Consider the following 20,351-nt stretch of genomic DNA (forward strand, 5'->3'; position numbering starts at 1 on the left):
CATAAACTTTTTTTATTTTAAACTTTTCATATAGTAGGAAGTAGTTAAAACCTCTTGCCATGTTTTTTGGCAGCTGTGTGCACTTGGTTAGATTTTATTTTCCTTCCTGTCCTGTAGTCAGAATATGAAGTGAAATCAAATATTTCCACGATTAGAAAAATGCCCTCTAATGCCGCGTACACGCGATCAGAAATTCCGACAAGAAAAGTCAGATGTGAGCTTTTTTGTCGGAAATTACGACCGTGTGTACAGTAGGCTCCAGAAGACTTTTTCTGTCAGGATTTACGCCAACAAAATATTGAGAGCAGGTTCTCTATTCGTCTGTTAATGCATGCTCAGAATCAGGCAGAAGAGCCAAACTGCCTGTTGAACTTCATTGATCTCGGCTCATTGTACGTGTTGTACGTCACCGTGTTCTTGACGGTCGGAATTTCCGACAAGATTTGTGTGACCGTGTGTATGAAACATTCCGTCAGAAAAAAATCCAAGTTTTTCTAGTCGGAATTTCCGATCGTGTGTACGCGGCATTAGACAGTTATCAACAGAAAAAGGGTCCCATTTGAAGATTGCCCCTTTATTTTTATTTCCAACCTCTTCCTAGCCTTAGAACTCAAATCCAAAACTTAAAAAAACTTAAAAAAAAAAAAAAAAATGAATTTATATAAACATTTTGTAAAATTAGAATTTCTATTTATCTAGATTTATCTAGATTTATCTAGATTTATCTAGATATTTTACATGCTATTTTGTATATTTACATAATCTTTTTAATATTGTTACACAGATCATACCCAATAGTAATTTTACAACAATTTTCTTGTTGGGATTCCAAAATATGGGCAAATTTAACCTTTTGATCTTCACCTTAATCCTTTTGATGTATTGTGTGACAATATGTGGAAACCTCCTGATCATCACACTGGTGTCCTACAGCAAATCCCTCCATTCCCCCATGTACTTCTTCCTTGTCCAGCTGTCTGTATCTGACATCATATTGATTACTGATATTGCCCCGAACATGCTTAATATTGTCCTACATGAGCAACCATCCATATCTTTTCCTGGATGCATCACACAGCTTTATTTTAGTATTGTATCAGTAGCATCTGAATGTTTTATTCTGATGGTGATGTCCTATGACCGCTATCTAGCCATCTGTTATCCTTTACATTATGTCTCCATTATGAGCCAAGTGCTTTGTATTATTTTTGCTTTTGTAGCCTGGCTGTTAAGTTATTCTGTAGCATTTTTTCTAATACATGGTGTGTGTTCATTAGAATTCTGTGGGCCAAATACTATTGACCAATTGTTCTGTGATTTCGCTCCTGTGGTGAAACTTTCTTGCTCAGACGCATCCATCGTTCAGATGGAGTCCACCTTGCTTAGTACTGCTGTCGCAGTTTTGCCATTCCTCTTGATAGTCCTTTCATATATCTACATTGCTTTAACCATATTAAAGATTTCATCCGTTTCGGGAAGACTAAAATCCTTTTCTACTTGCAGCTCCCATCTGACAGTTGTGTCTATATTTTATGGGACTCTAATCTCCATGTATGTCTTTCCAAATGAAGGGAAGTCACAGATGATCAGTAAGATACTGACTTTGATGTACACAGTGTTTACTCCTTTTATAAACCCTTTTATATACAGTTTGAGGAATAAAGACATAAAAAATGCTTTGGGATATATAATTCAAATTAAAAGTCTAGAACATCAATGTTAATAATGATTTTGAATTTTAAAGGATATTTCTATTTTTGCATCCAACAGAGTTATTACCTACCGTATATACTCGAATATAAGTCGACCTGAATATAAGCCGAGGCACCTAATTTTACCACAAAAAACTGGGAAAACATATTGACTCAAGTATAAGCCTAGGGTGGGAAAATGCAGCAGCTACTGGGTAAACAATGTCCATCTGCAGTCTCACTGTTCCCATTTGCAGTCCAATTGTGCCCAGTTGCAGTCCCACTGTGCCCAGTTGCAGTCGTACCTTTCATTACTAAAGCAGCATGTGTCTCCTGTGTAATGCAGTCTGTTCCGCTGTCCATTGAAACAAAGCCCCGCCTCCTCCTCGTCCATCCACGATAGAGGAACACTGATACGATGCTGGGAAACTGTATCAGTTTTCCGCCTATCACAGATGAGGAGGCTGGGGTTCTGCCTATCACAGACGAGGAGGCGGCAGGGCGCCTATCACAGACGAGGCGGAGACGAGGTGCCTATCACAGACGAGGAGTAAGCGGGGGCGCCTATTACAGACGAGGAGGAGGCCGGGGCTTTGTTACAATGGACGGGCGAACAGAAAGCATTACACAGTGGGAGACACAGCGTGTTTTAGTCATGAAAGGTACGGCTCACTCAAGTATAAGCCGAGGGGCAGTTTTTTAGCCTAAAAAAAGGGCTGAAATACTTGAGTATATACTGTACAGTATGTTACATTTATTAAAAATGAAATACAATGCCTGAATCCTTCTGGGATAGATAGCAAGTGTGCTGTTGTATTGATTCGTCCTCAAGCAAACGGGATCCTCCTATTAAACAATGTAATACATAGAAAACAAAAATTATGGGAGTTGGGACTGAAGGTCTCAACAGAAAATGTATAGGTGAATCAACCACAACATACAACTATCAGCTCTAAGCAAAAGGACTTTATTGGTGAATGCAAAAAAAGTATCAAAAAAAGCTCATCCGGAGTGGTATAACCATCTCCACCGGAGGAGGAGTTCCTACAGAACATACACAAAAACAATAAAAACACACATAAAAGAGTATAGTACAATGTTGCATATACTAAAAGATCAAACTGGGACCTTTTCCACCCTCTCTCAGTGCCTAAATTAATTAGCCCCCTTAAAGTCCGGACAAAAATGTGTCTAATAATATGACAATGACTATTGGGATCATCAGAAACTGTGGACTTGTTTGCTACAAAGATACTTCTCCAAATTGACTTAAATATTGATACTGATACATTTCACTTGGGAAAAGTCCAAATCAACTTGAAGTATCAAAAAAAAAAGGGGGGAAAGAAAAGTGAAGAAGTTAGCAACCATGTAGCCAGCTGATAATTAGATGCATTAATGGAGTGAAAAGTACATTTTGAAATATAGCATCCTCTGCTGATTGATAGCAATATATTTGGATACTTATCGGTTGTCCTGTTTACCAAACAAACATACAGCAGTAGAAATGTTAACTGATAGCTGTGCTTAGCTGAGTAAAAGCAGTATACAGCCGTTCTGTGAATCACAAGATGTTGCAGTTACATTGGATATTCAATGACAGCCTGAGTCCTGAATGGAGGCAGACCAGGAAAGTTCATAAAGGCATGTTGTTTAATATAACACAGGGTATGCTTACCCACCCAATGGTACAGATATCAAGCACCCAGTGACAGGAACTTGTATGTCATCCCGGTACCTGCGGTGAATCCTGCAGAGTTTGCAGCGGCTTATCACAATGATATCTTGTCCTAATGGACAGATCTGGCCAGTGGCGTGCCTCTGGCTGTGCCGCGTTCACTAGGTAGACTGTGGCGGCAACTCGTTCGCTCGGAACTCTGAGCCAGCTCGTGCAAACAGCATCAGGTCACGTGATTCCTTCCGTCAGGTTTCACGGGACGTGCAGACAGCGAGGCTGTAGACGATATCAGGCAACTGCAGTAGATGTGCTTGACCACTGAGGGCAATTCATCAAAGCCCAATTTGTCATTGAAAAAATATCTGTGTGGAGGGGGTTCGGCTACAGATGAGGGGGGATTATCCCAGAGTCAGATCCTCGCCGGGCATCGTCGCGTTTCGTGATCAACTGATCACTTCTTCTGGATGTGCAGTTTAAAGAAGGTTTCTCTACTTAAATAGGGCAATATGGCCAATCATATACTTAACAGCTTACAAACTATATAGCACCATCTTGTGGTGGCAACCAAACATTACATGTGTGTTAAAGCTAAACCGTAGATTAAAAACACATTCTAAATAGAAAGGTTTTATCAAACAACGTAGATATATGGCAAGGCAAATGATAGATTAAGGAATGTCAACCCCTATTTGAAAAAAAATTATTTAGGCTATACTGTCCTATACGGGAATTGCCCTTCCAATTTTGATATATTTATCATTACATGACAGAGAGGACCTATTTAATATCTAAAAAGGACATGGATAAATTTGTGATAAAGGATATATACTACCCAGGTTCTACATGTATTACATTCATTTGTCTATTCAGGAACCATAAATATGAATAGTAGACACCTGTGTACAGGCCATCTAGGTGGATAACACATAAATTCAATACATGTGCTTAGAATATTGGATATTATGGCTCCAGAAAAATTTTCAGGCTGAGTTCAGTATTCAAGCCCTTAGGCTGAAGTGTCTGGAGCCTAAATATCCACGATTTTTCTATTTTAATCAGCACTGAATCAAAGTCACCACATCTTTCTGGAAGATTTAGAGTAGGGATGAGCCGAACACCCACCAGAACCTTTGAACGGACCGAACGTTCGCGCAAATATTTAGAACCCCATTGACGTCTATGAGACTCAAACATTCGAATTCAAAAGTGCTCATTATAAAGCCTAATATGCAAGTTATTGTTGTAAAACGTCTTTGAGAACCCGGGTCTTGCCCCAGGGAACATGTATCAATGGAATTTTTTTTTAAAAACTGTAGTTTTTTCAGGAGCAGCGATTTTAATGATGCTTAAATAAAAAAAAAAGAAAAATTCCTTTAAATATTGTACCTGCTGGGTGTCTATAGTATACCTGTGAAAACCTCTTTGAGAACCCGGGTCTTGCCCCAGGGAACATGTCACTATCAATGAAAAAAAAGTTTTAAAAACGGTCGTTTTTTTTAGGACTCCTGAAAAAAATAGTTTTTAAAACTTTTTTTCCATTGATACATGTTCCCTCGGGCAAGACCCGGGTTCTCAAAGACGTTTTCACAGGCATACTATAGACACCCAGCAGGTACAATACTTAAAGGAATTTTTCATTTTTTATTTAAGCATCATTAAAATCACTGCTCCTGAATCTTTAGGTGCAAACTACAGAGCACACGGCCAGTACACACCAAGTAGCTTTAGGTGCAAACTACAGAACACACAGCCAGTACACACCAAGTAGCTTTAGGTGCAAACTACAGAGCATGGCCAGTACACACCAAGTAGCTTTAGGTGCAAATTACAGAGCACGGCCAGTACACACCAAGTAGCTTTAGGTGCAAACTACAGAGCATGGCCAGTACACACCAAGTAGCTTTAGGTGCAAACTACAGAGGACACGGCCAGTACACACCAAGTAGCTTTAGGTGCAAACTACAGAGGACACAGGCAATAAACCACGTAAGAATACTGCAGCTAGCACAATCACCTGCCTGCCAGTAATTTAGGAAGAACTGATCTAGCTAAACTATACAGTGTATAAATATATGTACAACACCTGGGATGTATATATATCCTCTACACACTGTAACATTAACTGACTAGCCTGCCTGCCTGCTCTATCTACCTGCAAAACATGACACTCTCTCTGTCCTCTCTTAACCACCGCAACACACTACACAAGGCCGACCTGCAGGCGGCCTTTTATAGTGTGGGGCGTGTACTAAACCCCCTGAGCCATAATTGGCTAAAGCCACCCTGGCTTTGGCCAATTATGGCTCTCCGTTTTTTGCAAGCTGTGAATGGCCAAGCATGCGGGTCATAGTGCATGCTTGGCCAATCATCAGCGAGCGATGCCACAGTGAATTATGGTCTGTGAAACGTAACTCGAATTTGGCGCGAACGACTCATTTTGTTCGTATTTCGACGAACGATCAAACATACGATGTTCGAGTCGAACATGAGTTCGACTCGAATATGAAGCTCATCCCTAATCTAGAGCATAAAAGCCCTTTACTTTAAGTCCCGTGGTTTTTCCTTGATGGTACTGAAGAAAATGTTGTGCTATAGGGGTTTCTTCTTTCAAACGGATGTTTTTCAGGTGTTCAGAAAATCTGATTCTGAGTTGGCGTTTTGTTTTGCCTACGTAGAGTAGATGACACGGACATACCAGAATGTACAAAACTCTAGATGTACTACAGTTAATGAATGATTTTATTTCAAGGACTTCCTTAGAACCAGAGTCTTGGAATGTCTTAGTTTTCTCCACGAAACTACAGGTGCCACAGTGACCACATGCAAACATATGCCCTGTGGTACGTGGCATATCTGTTAACCAGTTTTGATCTATTGGGCGTTTACACTCACTACGCACTAACTCATCCCTGAGATTTTTTGCTATTTTGGCTGTAATCAGGGGTCTATCTCCCACTATCCCCTTAAGCACTTGGCATCCTGTTAGAATATGCCAATGTTCAGCTAGCATTGTTCTCATCTGGTGCCATTGCATCCCAAAGGGGGTGATAAATCTAACCGGACTATCCTGTTCTAACACCTTGTCCTTTTTAGTCTGTAAAAGTTCACCTCGTGGGTGACTACTAGCCATACGTTTGGCTCTATGTAATGTCCTATGTCCATAAACCGTTCTCTGAATCGCTGATACAGGGATTCTGATTCCCTTTGATAGTCAGTTTCATTGGAACAGTTTCTCCGTATAGGCAGAAACTTCCCACTGGTATTCCGCATTTCAGAGATTCGGGTGATAGCTATCTGCCCCTAAAAGGGTATTAGCTGCTGTGGGTTTACAAAAGGTTTGAGTAAATAGTTTCCCCTTATTGATCCTAATCCTCAAATCAAGGAAAGAAATTTCATGGGTATCTGATACATAGGTAAGACGTATATTCCGGGTATTTTGAATTGAGTTAATTCCCCCTGGGTGCCTGCCCATATCCTGAACACGTCGTCTATGTACCTCAGCCAGGTTAAAACATGGCTGAGGTACATTAACGAAGCAAACAAGGTATCTTCTTCCCACTTCCCACCATCCCAAGTGGAGGCAGGCATAGGCCGGAGCCCACAGGGCACCCATAGATGTTCCCTGGAGTTGCTGGAAATTTGTGTTAGTGAACTGAAAGAAATTGTTCTTTTGTGGCAGTTCCAGCAGCTCCAGGATAAACTCATTTTGAATACCCATCTGGTGAAACTTCTTTTCCAAAAACTGATGAACCGCCAAGATATTCATGGGGAATAGACGTATAGAGGGAATCAACGTCTATACTCACAAGGAGGACCCCTTCAGGGACAGTTATGTCCTTGATCTGGTGCACATCCAGAAGAAGTGATCAGTTGATCACGAAACGCGTTGATGCCAGGACAAGGATCTGACTCTGGGATAATCCCCCCTCATCTGTAGCCAAACCCCCTCCACACAGATATTTTTTCAATGACTAATTGGGCATTGATGCATTGCCCCCAGTGGTCAAGCACATCTACTGCAGTTGCCTGATATCATCTACAGCCTCATTGTCTGCACGTCCCGTGAAACCCGACGGAAGGAATCATGTGACCTGTCGCTGTTTGCACGAGCTGGCTCAGAGTTTCGAGTGAACGAGTTGCCGCTGCAGTCTACCTAGTGAACGCGGCACAGCCAGAGGCACGCCACCGGCCAGATCTGTCCATTAGGACAAGATATCATTGTGATAAGCCGCTGCAAACTCTGCAGGATTCACCGCAGTTACCGGGATGACATACGAGTTCCTGTCACTGGGTGCTCGATATCTGTACCATTGGGTGGGTAAGCATACCCTGTGTTATATTAAACAACATGCCTTTATGAACTTTCCTGGTCGTCCTCCATTCAGGTGTCATTGAATATCCAATGTAACTGCAACATCTTGTGATACACAGGACGGCTGTATACTGCTTTTACTCAGCTAAGCACAGCTATTAGTTAGCAGGAGAACATTTCTACTGCTGTATGTTTGTTTGGTAAACAGGACAACCGATAAGTATCCTAATATATTGCAATCAATCAGCAGAGGATGCTATATTTCAAAATTGACTTTTCACTCAATTAATGCATCTAATTAGCAGCTGGCTACATGGTTGATAACTTCTTCACTTTTCTTCCCCCCTTTTTTTTGATACTTCAAGTTGATTTGGACTTTTCCCAGGTGGAATGTATCAGTATCAATATTTAAGTCAATTTGGAGAAGTATCTTTATAGCAAACAAGTCCACAGTTTCTAATAAACCCAATAGTCAATGTCATATTAGCATAGGTCATCAGCTGTCAATGGGCTTCCCTGCTGACAGCTGAATAAAGAAAATTGCCGGTAAAAAGTAGTAAAAAAAATGGTGTTGGGTACCCCAAAACCCATATAGGAGCTCTCCTTGTCTAAAAAAGCACATCCCATGTTGAGGGCATGTGGCCTGGTATGGTTCATGAGGGAGACTCACTCATCCCCCCTTTCCTGACCTGCCAGGCTGCGTGCTTGGATAAGGGTCTGGTATTGATTTTGGGGGGGGCCCTTGCCATTTTTTATAACGTTTTGGGAAGGGTTCCACTAAAATTTACACCAGACACAAAGGGCCTGGTATGTACTGGGGGGCACGCCATTTCCTGCTTTCCTGGAGCTCTATCGCAGTGCAACCATCTCCTGTAGCTGCAGGCACCGGCCCCCCTCCCCTCATTGGGATTTTAAGACAGTTAGGATGAGGCATTGAACTTCATTATGAAGAACTTCACTGACTAAAATCTAGACCTGTACCACATGCTCTTAGGCTAGTCATAGATGTGTAGCTTTCTCTGGCTCAGCTCCATGGCCGGAACCAAAGAAACCAATACTTTTTTTCAGTCTATGCTAAAAATTAGGGATGGGCGAATGTTTTTTCCACTAGTGATGTAATGAGAATCTCTGGTAGGTAAGAATACTAGGTACATGACACAACTTGTCTAGGTAAAATAAATCTTGAAAACTGGAAATGTTGGGATACTTGAAGACAAGAGTAGAGAAACAATGTTCTTGGTAACCCTATTTTATGTTTTCTATTAGCGTTACAGCATGCATGGCTTTCTTGCTTACTAGAAATATGTGACTGTATGTGTAACCTTTCTGTTCCTACGGTTGTCTTTATATCTGTCATGACCTTGCAGTAATACTTTCATGACCTGTCTGTCTCTTATCTTGTCTGTGTATCAGCCTTAGGGCTTGCTCTCTCACACCTGCATGGTTATGTAATCTTCCCTCAGTGTGGCTCCACCCTAGCCTCAACAGGTTTCCTGTTTCCTGATTTTCGCGTGCTCTACGTTTGTCTTAGTTACCGATCTTGGCGTTTTTCTGACCATCCCCGCTTGCTTGTGACTCTGACCTTTGGCATGTTCTCAACTATGCCTGTCTGCTTGTGACCCTTGACCTTTGGCTTGTTCACCGTTTGTCCTTGTTTGCTTGTCCCCCCGACCTTTAGCTTATCCTCCTAAAACCTACCATGAGTGTGAGCTGGGAGACCCTGGGGGCTCTTAGACTCCGCACCCTGGGTAATCTTACGTTATAGCTCCCTGTGGGATCAGTGTTGGCGCCCCCAGTGCACCTGCCTTCCTGCCCCACCCAGGGTTCCAATCGCAGCAGTCAGCCGTAGGGTCCACTATCATAGTGGTGCACTCCTGACCCAACGGTGTGCATCTGTCATCTGGATTCAGGTCACCTGACAATATCTATGAATAAGCAGAAGAATTCAGAAGTTCTATCAAGCACATGCTTGAATCTGAATATTTCTGGGATAAGATAAACATCTTTCATCTATCCCAAAGGGCCTAGTATGGACTGGAGGGGGGCTATGTTTTGCTTTTGTGTTTTTTTTTCTATTGCGGGCAATTGCCAGCATTCTTTTCTTTACATTCATCTGTCAGTGGGGAGTCCTGCTGACAGATGATGACTCATGGTTATTAAGGACATGGGCAGCTAGCTTCCTGGCCCGCTGCTTAACCACTTCAGCCGTGAACCATTTTGCTGGTCAATGACTGGGCCACTTTTTGCGATTTGGCACTGCGTCGCTTTAACTGACAATTGTGCGGTCGTGCGACGTGGATCCCAAACAAAATTGGCGTCCTTTTTTTCCCACAAATAGAACTTTCTTTTGGTGGTATTTGATCACCTCTGCGTTTTTTTTTGCGCTATGAACACAAATAGAGCGACAATTTTGAAAAAAAATCAATATATATAAAAAATATTTTTTTCCTCAGTTTAGGCCGATACGTAGTCTTCTACATATTTTACATAAAAAAAATTGCAATAAGCGTTTATTGATTGGTTTGCGCAAAAGTTATAACGTCTACAAAATAGGGGATCATTTTATGGCATTTTTATTATTTTCTTTTTTACAAGTAATGGCGGCGATCAGTGATTTTTATCGGTACTGCGACCTTATGGCGGACACTTCGGAAACTTTTGACACATTTTTGGGACCATTGTCATTTATACAGCGACCAGTGCTATAAAAATGCATTGATTACTGTAAAAATGCTACTGGCAGTGAAGGGGTTAACACTAGGGGGCGAGGAAGGGGTTAATTATGTTCCCTAGGTGTGTTCTAACTGAAGGGGGGTGGGACTGACTAGGGAAAATGACAGATCACTGTTCATACATTGTATGAATAGACAAAGAGTTATTTCTCCCTACACACACAGCTCCCGGTTCTCGCTCTGTAACGAGCGATCCTGGGTGCCCGGCAGTGATCGCGCCCGCTGGGGATGTGCGCAGCACCAGGGGTGAGCAGGGGGCGATGCATAATCACGTAATATTACGTGATTTTGCGCAGCCGAGCCGACCTGCCGCCGTAAAACTGGTTTTACGGCGGCTGGTCGGCAAGCGGTTAACAACCAGCTATTTCTGCACACAGAATTTGAATCGGTCGATCGTTTTTCAACCAATCCAAGTTATAATCTTTATGAAAAGTTGGAATTCATTAGAAAATAAATAAACAAAACAAATTTTAACGGATTTCAATGAAGTTTGTTACTATTAATTTATATTTCATTCAGCGATTTGGTTACATCCAAATTTCTGAATAACCAAAAATTCAGACTGAAACAAATTGCACATGTCTAAAGTGCACAGTCTATTTGCCTTTAGTAAATCAATTTCATAGTCCTGTCTACTCGGCTTCCTGCAGAAGACATCTACATTTTTTTTTTGTTTTTAAACTTGTTGACAGTCTCAGCTAGTGCCACTTCTTAGGGGAGGTGGTTCCATATTTTTTTCTGCTATAACAGTAGGGAACTTTTTCCACACCCCAAGGTAAACCTCCTATATGCTAACATCTTCAGGGACCTTAGAGCACACATGTTTATCACAGTTACTGGTGTAGCCTTTTATATAGTTGTAGATTAAAATCATATCCCCTCTTAAGCACATCTTATTCAGAGTTGTTAACAAATCTATGTAATCAATCCTCATAGCTGAGGTCCTTTATCCTCCTTATTAATAGTGATGGGCTGAGTGACCCCCTGTCTATGGGACCCAAACATGAAAAATCAAAAGTGCCCATTTTGAAAGGCTTATATGCAAGTAATTGGGCATACAATGGTTATGGGGGTCTGGGTACTGCCCTAGGGGACATGTATCAATGAAAAGAATGTTTGTAAAAAAAAAAAAAATTAAATGAGCTTAAAGTGAAAGTATAAACGTAAAAAAAATCTTTCAATATAGTGCCTGGGGGTCCCCTTAGTCTACCCTTACAGTGGCACATCTGTACTGTGTATAGAATAATTATATTTATAAAGCCCCAAAAATTTCATTTTTCTTTATTTTGTAAGCAACGGCTTGGGGGGCCAGTTAGTATGATGAGGCCACAATGTAGTGCGCGGGAATCTAGATTAGAGATCTTTTGTATACATTCTGGTGTCTCTACCACAGACTTTGGATTTCTACTCCTGTAACGGGTGCGGAAAAGTTGGTCTTTGGGTGTCGGTGGTGCCTTCACACCATAACCTTATAGAGGTACTCTTGATAAAAACAAGAATTGGCCTTGCTGTCAAAAATGTTAATGATATGCACCTGTCAAACAGGTGTGGAAAAATTGGTCTTTGGGTGTTAATTGTGCCCATGAAACCTACACCAAAAACATTTTTCCAGGTGAAAGCAACATCCACAAAACTAGGCAGCCTAGAGGTCCTGCAGAGATTCCACATCCCAAAAACACTTAATCAGTGACATTGCCATCAGGAGTTTCATAGCTAATGGTAATCCAGGACTAATTCATTTTGATAAAAGTCAGATGGTCCATGGAGTCTGTGGACAGACGTGTTCTATGATCAGTAACAAAACCTCCAGCAACACTGAATTCCCATTCGGAAAGCACGCTGGATGCAGGGCAGCCAAGCAGCTCAACAGCATACTGGGCAAGTTCTGCCAGTGGTCTATTCTTATGACCCAGTAAGGCAGTGGATCGTCGACTGGAAATCTCTCCATCTATGTTTTTGCCCCTAAAAAATCGCCCACCATTTGATGCAGATGCTGCCGAGGGGATGCGGAGCTGACAGCCCTGGGTGACAAGGACTAAAAAAAATCAGAAATGCATCACTTAGGTGGACGCCTTCTTCACTGCTCCTCTCTTGACCAACAGAAGCCTCAAAACTACATTTTCAATGACACTGTAACCTACCAGAGTCTGGAAAAGCGTTAGATCAACTTCTCTTTAAGGTGTCCTCAAAAGATTTAATCTTCTGCACTCTCTGTGGGGGTGGGATGAGTTCTTAGACTTTCCCCTTATAACAGTGGTCAAGAAGGGTTGCCAACCAATAGTGATCCTTTTCCCATGCTGTATGGAGACGTGGGGGCTCAATAAGCTGCAGCACTGAGCCCTGTCCTGCATCCTTCTGAGTTGCAAGCAGAGTTACCCAGTGTGCTGTGAACAACATTTATTGCCCCTGCCTATTAGGGATGAGCTTCGAGTTCGGGTTAAACTCATGTTTGACTCAAACACTGCCTGTTCGCCTGTTCGGCGAACAGCGAACAATTTGGGGTGTTTGCGGCAAATTAGAAAAGCCGTGGAACATCCTGTTAAAGTCAATGGGAGAAATCTAAAGTGCTAATTTTAAAGGCCAATATGCAAATTATTGTCCTAAAAAGTGTTTGGGGACCTGGGTCCTGCCCCAGGGGACATGTATCAATGCAAAAAAGTTTTAAAAACTGACATTTTTTCGGGAGCAGTGATTTTAATAATGCTTAAAGTGAAACAATAAAAGTGAAATATTCCTTTAAATTTTGTACCTAGGGGAGTATATAGTATGCCTGTGAAGCAGCGCATGTTTCCCATGCTTAGAACTGTCCCTGCACAAAGTGTAATTTCTGAAGGAAAAAAAGTCACTTAAAATCACTCGCAGCTACAGTATAATGAATTGTTGGCTCCCGGCAATTCAGAGAAAAGTCGTTCATAAAAAATAAACAAAAAGTGTGGGGGTCCCCCCAAATTCAATTACCAGGCCCTTCAGGTCTGGTATGGATATTAATGGGAACCCCCGCCGTCAAATTTAAAAAAAATGACGTGGGGTACCCCCAAATATCCATTCCAGTCCCTTCAGGTCTGGTGTGGATTTTAAGCGGAACTCCACCCCAAATTTAAAAAAAATGGCGTGGAGTTCCCCCAAAAATCCACATTAGACCCCTTATCCGAGCAGGCAACCTGGCTGGCTGCAGGAAAAGAGGGGGGATGAAAGAACGCCCCACTCCTGAATCGTACCAGGCCACATGCCCTCGAAATTGGAAGGATGCTTTGGGGGTCTGTGACCCCTCAAAGAACCATGTCCTCATGTTGATGGGGACAAGGGCCTCATTTGCACAACCCTTGCCCGGTGGTTGTGGGGGTCTGCGGGCGGGGGGCTGATCGTAATCTGGAAGACTTTAACAAAGGGGACCCCCAGATCCCATCCTCCACTATGTGAATTGGTAATGGGGTACATTGTACCTCTACCATTTCACTAAGAAAGTGTAAAGAACTGGAAAAATAAAACATACACACTGTGGAGAAAGTCCTTTATTTAAAAAAATAAAATAAAAATTCAGCGGTGGTAATTCACTCTCGGTCTCCGCTCCAATGCTGTCAGTATCCTGCGATGGGTGATCTCCTCTTCACCGGGGTCCAGCGATGAGAAGATCTCTTTATCCAGGTCCAGGATCCAGCCGCACGCATCACCGCCTGTCTCCACCGGAGACAGCCCGGCGAATGACGTGGCTTGAGCCAGTGACAGCTCTTATATAGGTGAGGCGGGGCCACCCGTCACATGACTCCGTCCCCCTCTGACGCAAGGGAGAGCCCTGGATTCCCCAGTGACAAAGTCAAACACCTTCTCTGCGTCCATTGCCAGGAAGAAGCCCTTCTGATGAGAGGATGTAAGCCAGCGATGTAAGTTTAACCCTTTGATCATGTTGCCCCTTGCCTCTCTACCAGGGACAAACCTCACATGGTCCAGGCCAACCCAGGCAGGCACGTGGTAGGACAAACGGAATGCCAAGATTTTGGAAAAAAGCTTCACATCTACATTTAAATGGGAGATCGGACGATAGTTAGCTACATTAGTGGGGTCTTTCCCTTCTTTGGGGATTAATGCAACATAAGCTTTCAATAACCTTTCCGATGCGCAGGAACTGATGGAAGGCAAATAAAAAACTCTGAGAAAGCCTGGTGCTAGGATGCCTGAAAAGGTCTTATAGTATAAGGCCGTGAAGCCGTCTGGGCCATGAACTCTTGCCTGGTTTGGTGGCTTTTAGTGCCTCCACAAATTCCTCCGAAGGCAAGGGAGCCTCCAGTGCCTGGGAGTCAGCAACTGACAAGGCAGCTGGGCTAAAGCAATATAAAAAGTATTGGATTAACGTAGAACGATTGGTAGACAAGGCAGAATCCAGGTTTCCAGATTGGAGATTGTATAATTTACTGTAAAGAAAAAAAAAAAAACAGAGCCTTTACAATAGCTTTAGGCCTCGTACACACGATAGGTTAACCAAAGGACAATGGTCTGATGGACCGTTTTCATTGGTCAAAACCGATCGTGTGTGGGTCCCATAGGTTATTTAACCATCGGTTAAAAAAAAGCCAACTTGCTTTAAATTTAACCGATGGATTCCTAACCGATAGGTCAAAACCGATCGTTAGTAGGCAAACCATCGGTTAAAAAACCATGCATGCTCAGAATCAAGTCGACGCATGCTTGGAAGCATAGAACTTCATTTTTTTCAGCACGTCGTTGTGTTTTACGTCACCGCGTTCTGACACAATCGTTTTTTTTAACCGATGGTGTGTAGGCGCGATGGACCATCAGTCAGCTTCATCGGTTAACCGATTACAACAGTCCTTCAGACCGTTCTCATCGGATGGACTGATCGTGTTTACGAGGCTTGAAACTTTCTCCCTCAGTAACAATGCTGAGGGTGTTACTGAAACTGAAAATGTGCCCTCAAATATGTTCATGCTATCCTAAACCTTTAATGAATGAGTTGCATTTTTTATAAATAAAAATTGTACATTTAATAAAACATAATCTACTTATATTCAGTTTTAATTGTATTAGTCACATGCATAAATCAGCAGAGATATTGCTTGCTCCCTGTGGGATCATTGAGGCTCTTTAAAGATGCATTAACCAGGAGCTGCAAACAAGCTTTAAAAGTAGAGCTTCTGCATCTGTACAGTAAGTGTAATACATTCTTTAATTATATACTGACGTTATTCAACTCTCATCCATTCATTCAAATGTACTGCATTAACAGGCAAAACATTTTTCTTTTTATTTTGAATAGATCAGAAAAGTACTAGAACCGTTCAGTTTTTACTGCTGGCCATGCTTCTGCTGGAGAGATTTGTTTTTGTTGTAGGTCTTATCTTACATTTTTGTTTATAAACTGATGACAACAGTTAATTTTTAGGACTATGTACTGTTCTTTAGGGTCCTTTCCACCCGGCAGACCCTGCTTTGCTCAGCGGGGGGGAACACTCTGCTGATCTCCACTGAGTGGCCAGATAACAGGTCTGTCCGGCTCACTGTGCTGAGATGGCCTTTTCGAGCCCCACTCTCCTCTATGAGGAGATCAGGTGAAAATGGAACACCTGTCCGTTTTCATCCGATCCTATCTAATTCGATCTGCCAAAAGGATGGAAAATAGGGTCACCATCTGTCTGGATTTCATGGACAGAATAGGATTGGATAGCAGCAGGTGTCAGCGGACATGTTGCCGCGGACATTCCCCGCTCCATAGGAGTGAATGGAGGCTCCGATCAGGTCCACCTAAAAAACTGATAGGCGGACCTGATCGGAAAGCCTGTGTGAAAGGGGCCTTAGACACAAATGATTTATTATTATATCTTCATAAGTTGTTTAACAAAGTATTGTTTTGGTTTACTTTATGCTGGAAAATAACCACATATGGATGATTTTCATCAAGCGTCAACAGAAAATATGGTAAGTGCATTCTTTTTTTTGGTATTTTTTAAATTAACCATCTTCCATCATAGAATTTATTTTATGATAACGCACCATAAATATTTAAACACCTACTCCTGATAACATATTACTGTAAATCTTTATTTACAAATAAAATTACAAATAAAAATATTATTGTTATTTTAAGACCAGAAAATGTACAAATACATCACCCGGTCTTAGTGGTTATACCAAGATGATGCCCGCAGCTACAGACATCGTTCCTGTATTGTTTTTTTCAGGCAGGCAATTATCTTTCAAGTAAAAGCAATCCTAGTGACTAATTAGCCACTGGAATGCTTTACAGCCATTGGAAGAGGCTTCGCCCTCCCTCCACCCTCCGATGCCTCTCTGACTCTCCCGTCAACCCGGGACTGAAGCTGGTCGTTCTGTTGGTTTACCATAGATGTGATCAAGGACCATCAGTAATCATCTCTGTGATATTAGAAACTGGAAGCAATGAATATTTTGTCATTTCCGGGTTCCAATACATGTAAACAAACAAACCATGCTAAGGTGCAAAGGCAAACTAACAGTATGTGTCAGTTCTGCATGCATATGTAAACAGCGATCAAACCACACATGTGAGATATCTCAGAGAACATCAGAGTGATAGTAATAATTATAGCACCAGATCTTCTGTGTAAGGCTGGGTTCACACTAGAGCTCGGAGTGTCTCACAGCAGGGGTCCGGTGCATCCCCATTCACAGTTTCAGGTGCGATTTCGGTCTGAATTTTGGGCTGAATTCGGACCTGAAATTGACCAGAAGATGCACAGGACTGCAATTTGTGCCGTTCACAATCTCCTGACATACGAATTGGATTCGGGGAAACCCACATCCAATTCGCAATAGTGTGAACCCAGCCTAACTCTAAACTGTTAACCTTTAAAGGCTTTTAAAGTTGTGCCTATGGAGATATTTAAGTACCATAGTATGGCACCATTCCACAAGCCTGTGCAATTTTTAAATCATGACATGTTGTGTATCTATTTAGTCAGTGTAAAATCATTGTTTTTATTTTACAAAATAAATTGAGTATTATATTGTGTTTTTGTGCATTTAAATCCTGGGTGACATAAAAAAATTGCAAAACCCACCATTATATTCTCTAGGCAAATATACAACAAAAAACCGCGCTAACACAACACAATTTTTAGGCAGCGGCTAGCGTGTGATGACAGAAAAATAAAAACAATATAAAAGCCGCGCCAAAGGCACTTTGCTTAAAAAACAAAACAAAACAAAAAAAAAAATATATATATATATATATATATATATATATATATATATATATATAGATATTTATACAAGCTGTTTTGTATATTTACATAATCTTTTTAATATTGTCACACAGATCATACCCAATAGTAATTTTACAACAATTTTCTTGTTGGGATTCCGAAATATTGGCAGATTTAACCTTTTGGTCTTCACCTTAATCCTTTTGATGTATTGTGTGACAATATGTGGAAACCTCCTGATCATCACACTGGTGTCCTACAGCAAATCCCTCCATTCTCCCATGTACTTCTTCCTTGTCCAGCTGTCTGTATCTGACATCATATTGATTACTGATATTGCCCCGAACATGCTTAATATTGTCCTACATGAGCAACCATCCATATCTTTTCCTGGATGCATCACACAGCTTTATTTTTGTATTGTATCAGTAACATCTGAATGTTTTATTCTGATGGTGATGTCCTATGACCGCTATCTAGCCATCTGTTATCCTTTACATTATGTCTCCATTATGAGCCAAGTGCTTTGTATTATTTTTGCTTTTGTAGCCTGGCTGTTAAGTTATTCTGTAGCATCTGTTCTAATACATGGTGTGTGTTCATTAGAATTCTGTGGGCCAAATACTATTGATCAATTGTTCTGTGATTTTGCTCCTGTGTTGAAACTTTCTTGCTCAGACGCATCCATCGTTCAGATGAAGTCCACATTGCTTAGTACTGCTGTCACAGTGTTGCCATTCCTCTTGATAGTCCTTTCATATATCTACATTGCTTTAACCATATTAAAGATTTCATCCGTTTCGGGGAGACTGAAATCCTTTTCTACTTGCAGCTCCCATCTGACAGTTGTGTCTATATTTTATGGGACTCTAATCTCCATGTATGTTCTTCCAAATGAAGGGAAGTCACAGATAATCAGTAAGATACTGACTTTGATGTACACAGTGTTTACTCCCTTTATAAACCCTATTATATACAGTTTGAGGAATAAAGACATCAAAAATGCTTTAGGGTATATAATGCATATTAAAAAAGTATAGAACATCAATGTTAATAATGATTTTGTATTTTTAAGGATATTTCTATTCAACTGAGTTAATACCTATTTTATATTTATTACATGTCTCCATAGACATAGCAACATTTAAAAAAAAAAAAGCTTTTCTTTTAATATGTTTTTTTAACTTCCAACAAGGAGTAATTCTACTGGGTTCTCTTTGTCATGAGAGGGGCTGAGAAGCTGTGTTTACCATAATTAACCCTATCTGGAGGCAGCTATATCATCAGATATACTTAATTTGAACACCGTAAGGGAGATTTAATAAACTTGGTCCACTCGGAATATGATGCAGCTGTGCATGGTAGCCAATCAGCTTCTAATTTAAACTTGTTCAATTAAACTTTGACAATAAGGCCCGGATTCACGTACGAGCTACGCTGTCGTATCTCCAGATACGCCGTCATAACTCTGAGTCTGAGCCGTCGTATCTATGCGCCTGATTCTTAGAATCAGTTACGCATAGATTTGTATTAGATCTGACTGGCGTAAGTCTCTTACGCCGTCGTATCTTAACTGCATATTTACGCTGGCCGCTAGGGGCGTGTACGCTGATTTATGCGTAGAAATATGTAAATCAGCTAGATACGCGAATTCATGAACGTACGCCCAGCCGACGCAGTACAGATACGCCATTTACGTTAGGCTTTTCCCGGCATAAAGTTACCCCTGCTATATGAGGCGTACATGCGTCGTACCAATGTTAAGTATGGACGTCGTTCCCGCATCGAATTTTGAAAATTTTACGTCGTTTGCGTAAGTCGTTCGCGAATAGGGCTGGGCGTCATTTACGTTCACGTCGAAAGCATTGGCTTCTTGCGGGTTAATTTGGAGCATGCGCACTGGGATACTTTCATGGACGGCGCATGCCCTGTTTGTAAAAAGCGTAATTTACGTGGGGTCACATTAAATTAACATAATACACGCCCACATCTACCACATTTGAATTAGGCGGGCTTACGCCGGCCTATTTACGCTATGCCGCCACAACTTTGGTTTGAGAATACGGCACTTGCCTGTCAAAGTTGCGGAGGCGTAACGTAAATAGGATACGTTACGCTCGCACAAAGATACGTGAGTCTACGTGAATCCGGGCCTAAGGTGTTCTGAATTGTGGGCGAAATCACAGCGAGTGATTCGAAATAGCGGCAAATCATGGGATGTCCGTGTGTTTCCTGTCACTTTCAATAGGACCCAAAACCCGGCTCGACAATCGGGGTAAAAACACACAAACAGAATCACAGGATGCCTGTCACCCAAAAGAAGTACAATAGCTTATTTAGAGCAAAAGGCATCCCGCAATTCTGTTTGCAGGATTTTACAGAGACTGTCGCCTGATATGCCAAGATGTGAACAGAGCCTAAAACCCGGAAGCAGAGCTGCACCAGATTTTGGTACGTTCCATTATTAGTAAATAACCCCCTGACCCAGGTATTGGGATAGCTCACACTGAGCTAGCTAAGAAATGCTTGCAGTCAGCCATGACACATAACAGACACATAGTAGGGTTCTTTTTAAACCCCTTTTAAACACACTTTAAGGAATAAAGACATCAAAAATGGTTTGGGGTATAAAATGCATATTAAAAAAGTCTGTTAATAATGAATTTACAATTTGAAAGGTTTTTCCAGTTTTGCATCCATTGGATCAATTAATACCTATTTTACATTCATTACATTTCACAG

The 20,351-nt window shown here is 41.5% G+C and overlaps 2 protein-coding genes across 2 annotated transcripts in view; both read left to right on the top strand.

Annotated features, from left to right (window-relative positions):
* The first annotated feature begins 834 nt into the window (after positions 1 to 834).
* On the top strand, positions 835 to 1,723 carry LOC120930705 (olfactory receptor 1468-like). The gene has a single exon (XM_040341880.1). It carries the CDS (start codon positions 836 to 838, stop codon positions 1,721 to 1,723), a length of 888 nt encoding a protein of 295 aa, XP_040197814.1. The 5' UTR covers position 835.
* Positions 1,724 to 16,308: 14,585 nt separating this feature from the next.
* The window catches only part of LOC120930706 (olfactory receptor 1468-like), a 32,457-nt gene continuing 28,414 nt past the window's right edge, over positions 16,309 to 20,351 (top strand). The window contains exons 1-3 of the mRNA XM_040341881.1: positions 16,309 to 16,344; positions 17,723 to 18,621; positions 19,981 to 20,060. Coding sequence (XP_040197815.1) covers positions 16,309 to 16,344; positions 17,723 to 18,621; positions 19,981 to 20,060 — 1,015 coding nt within the window. The remainder of the gene's footprint in view (positions 16,345 to 17,722; positions 18,622 to 19,980; positions 20,061 to 20,351) is intronic.

Source organism: Rana temporaria, chromosome 3, assembly GCF_905171775.1.
Source record: "Rana temporaria chromosome 3, aRanTem1.1, whole genome shotgun sequence".
Lineage (NCBI taxonomy): Eukaryota > Metazoa > Chordata > Amphibia > Anura > Ranidae > Rana > Rana temporaria.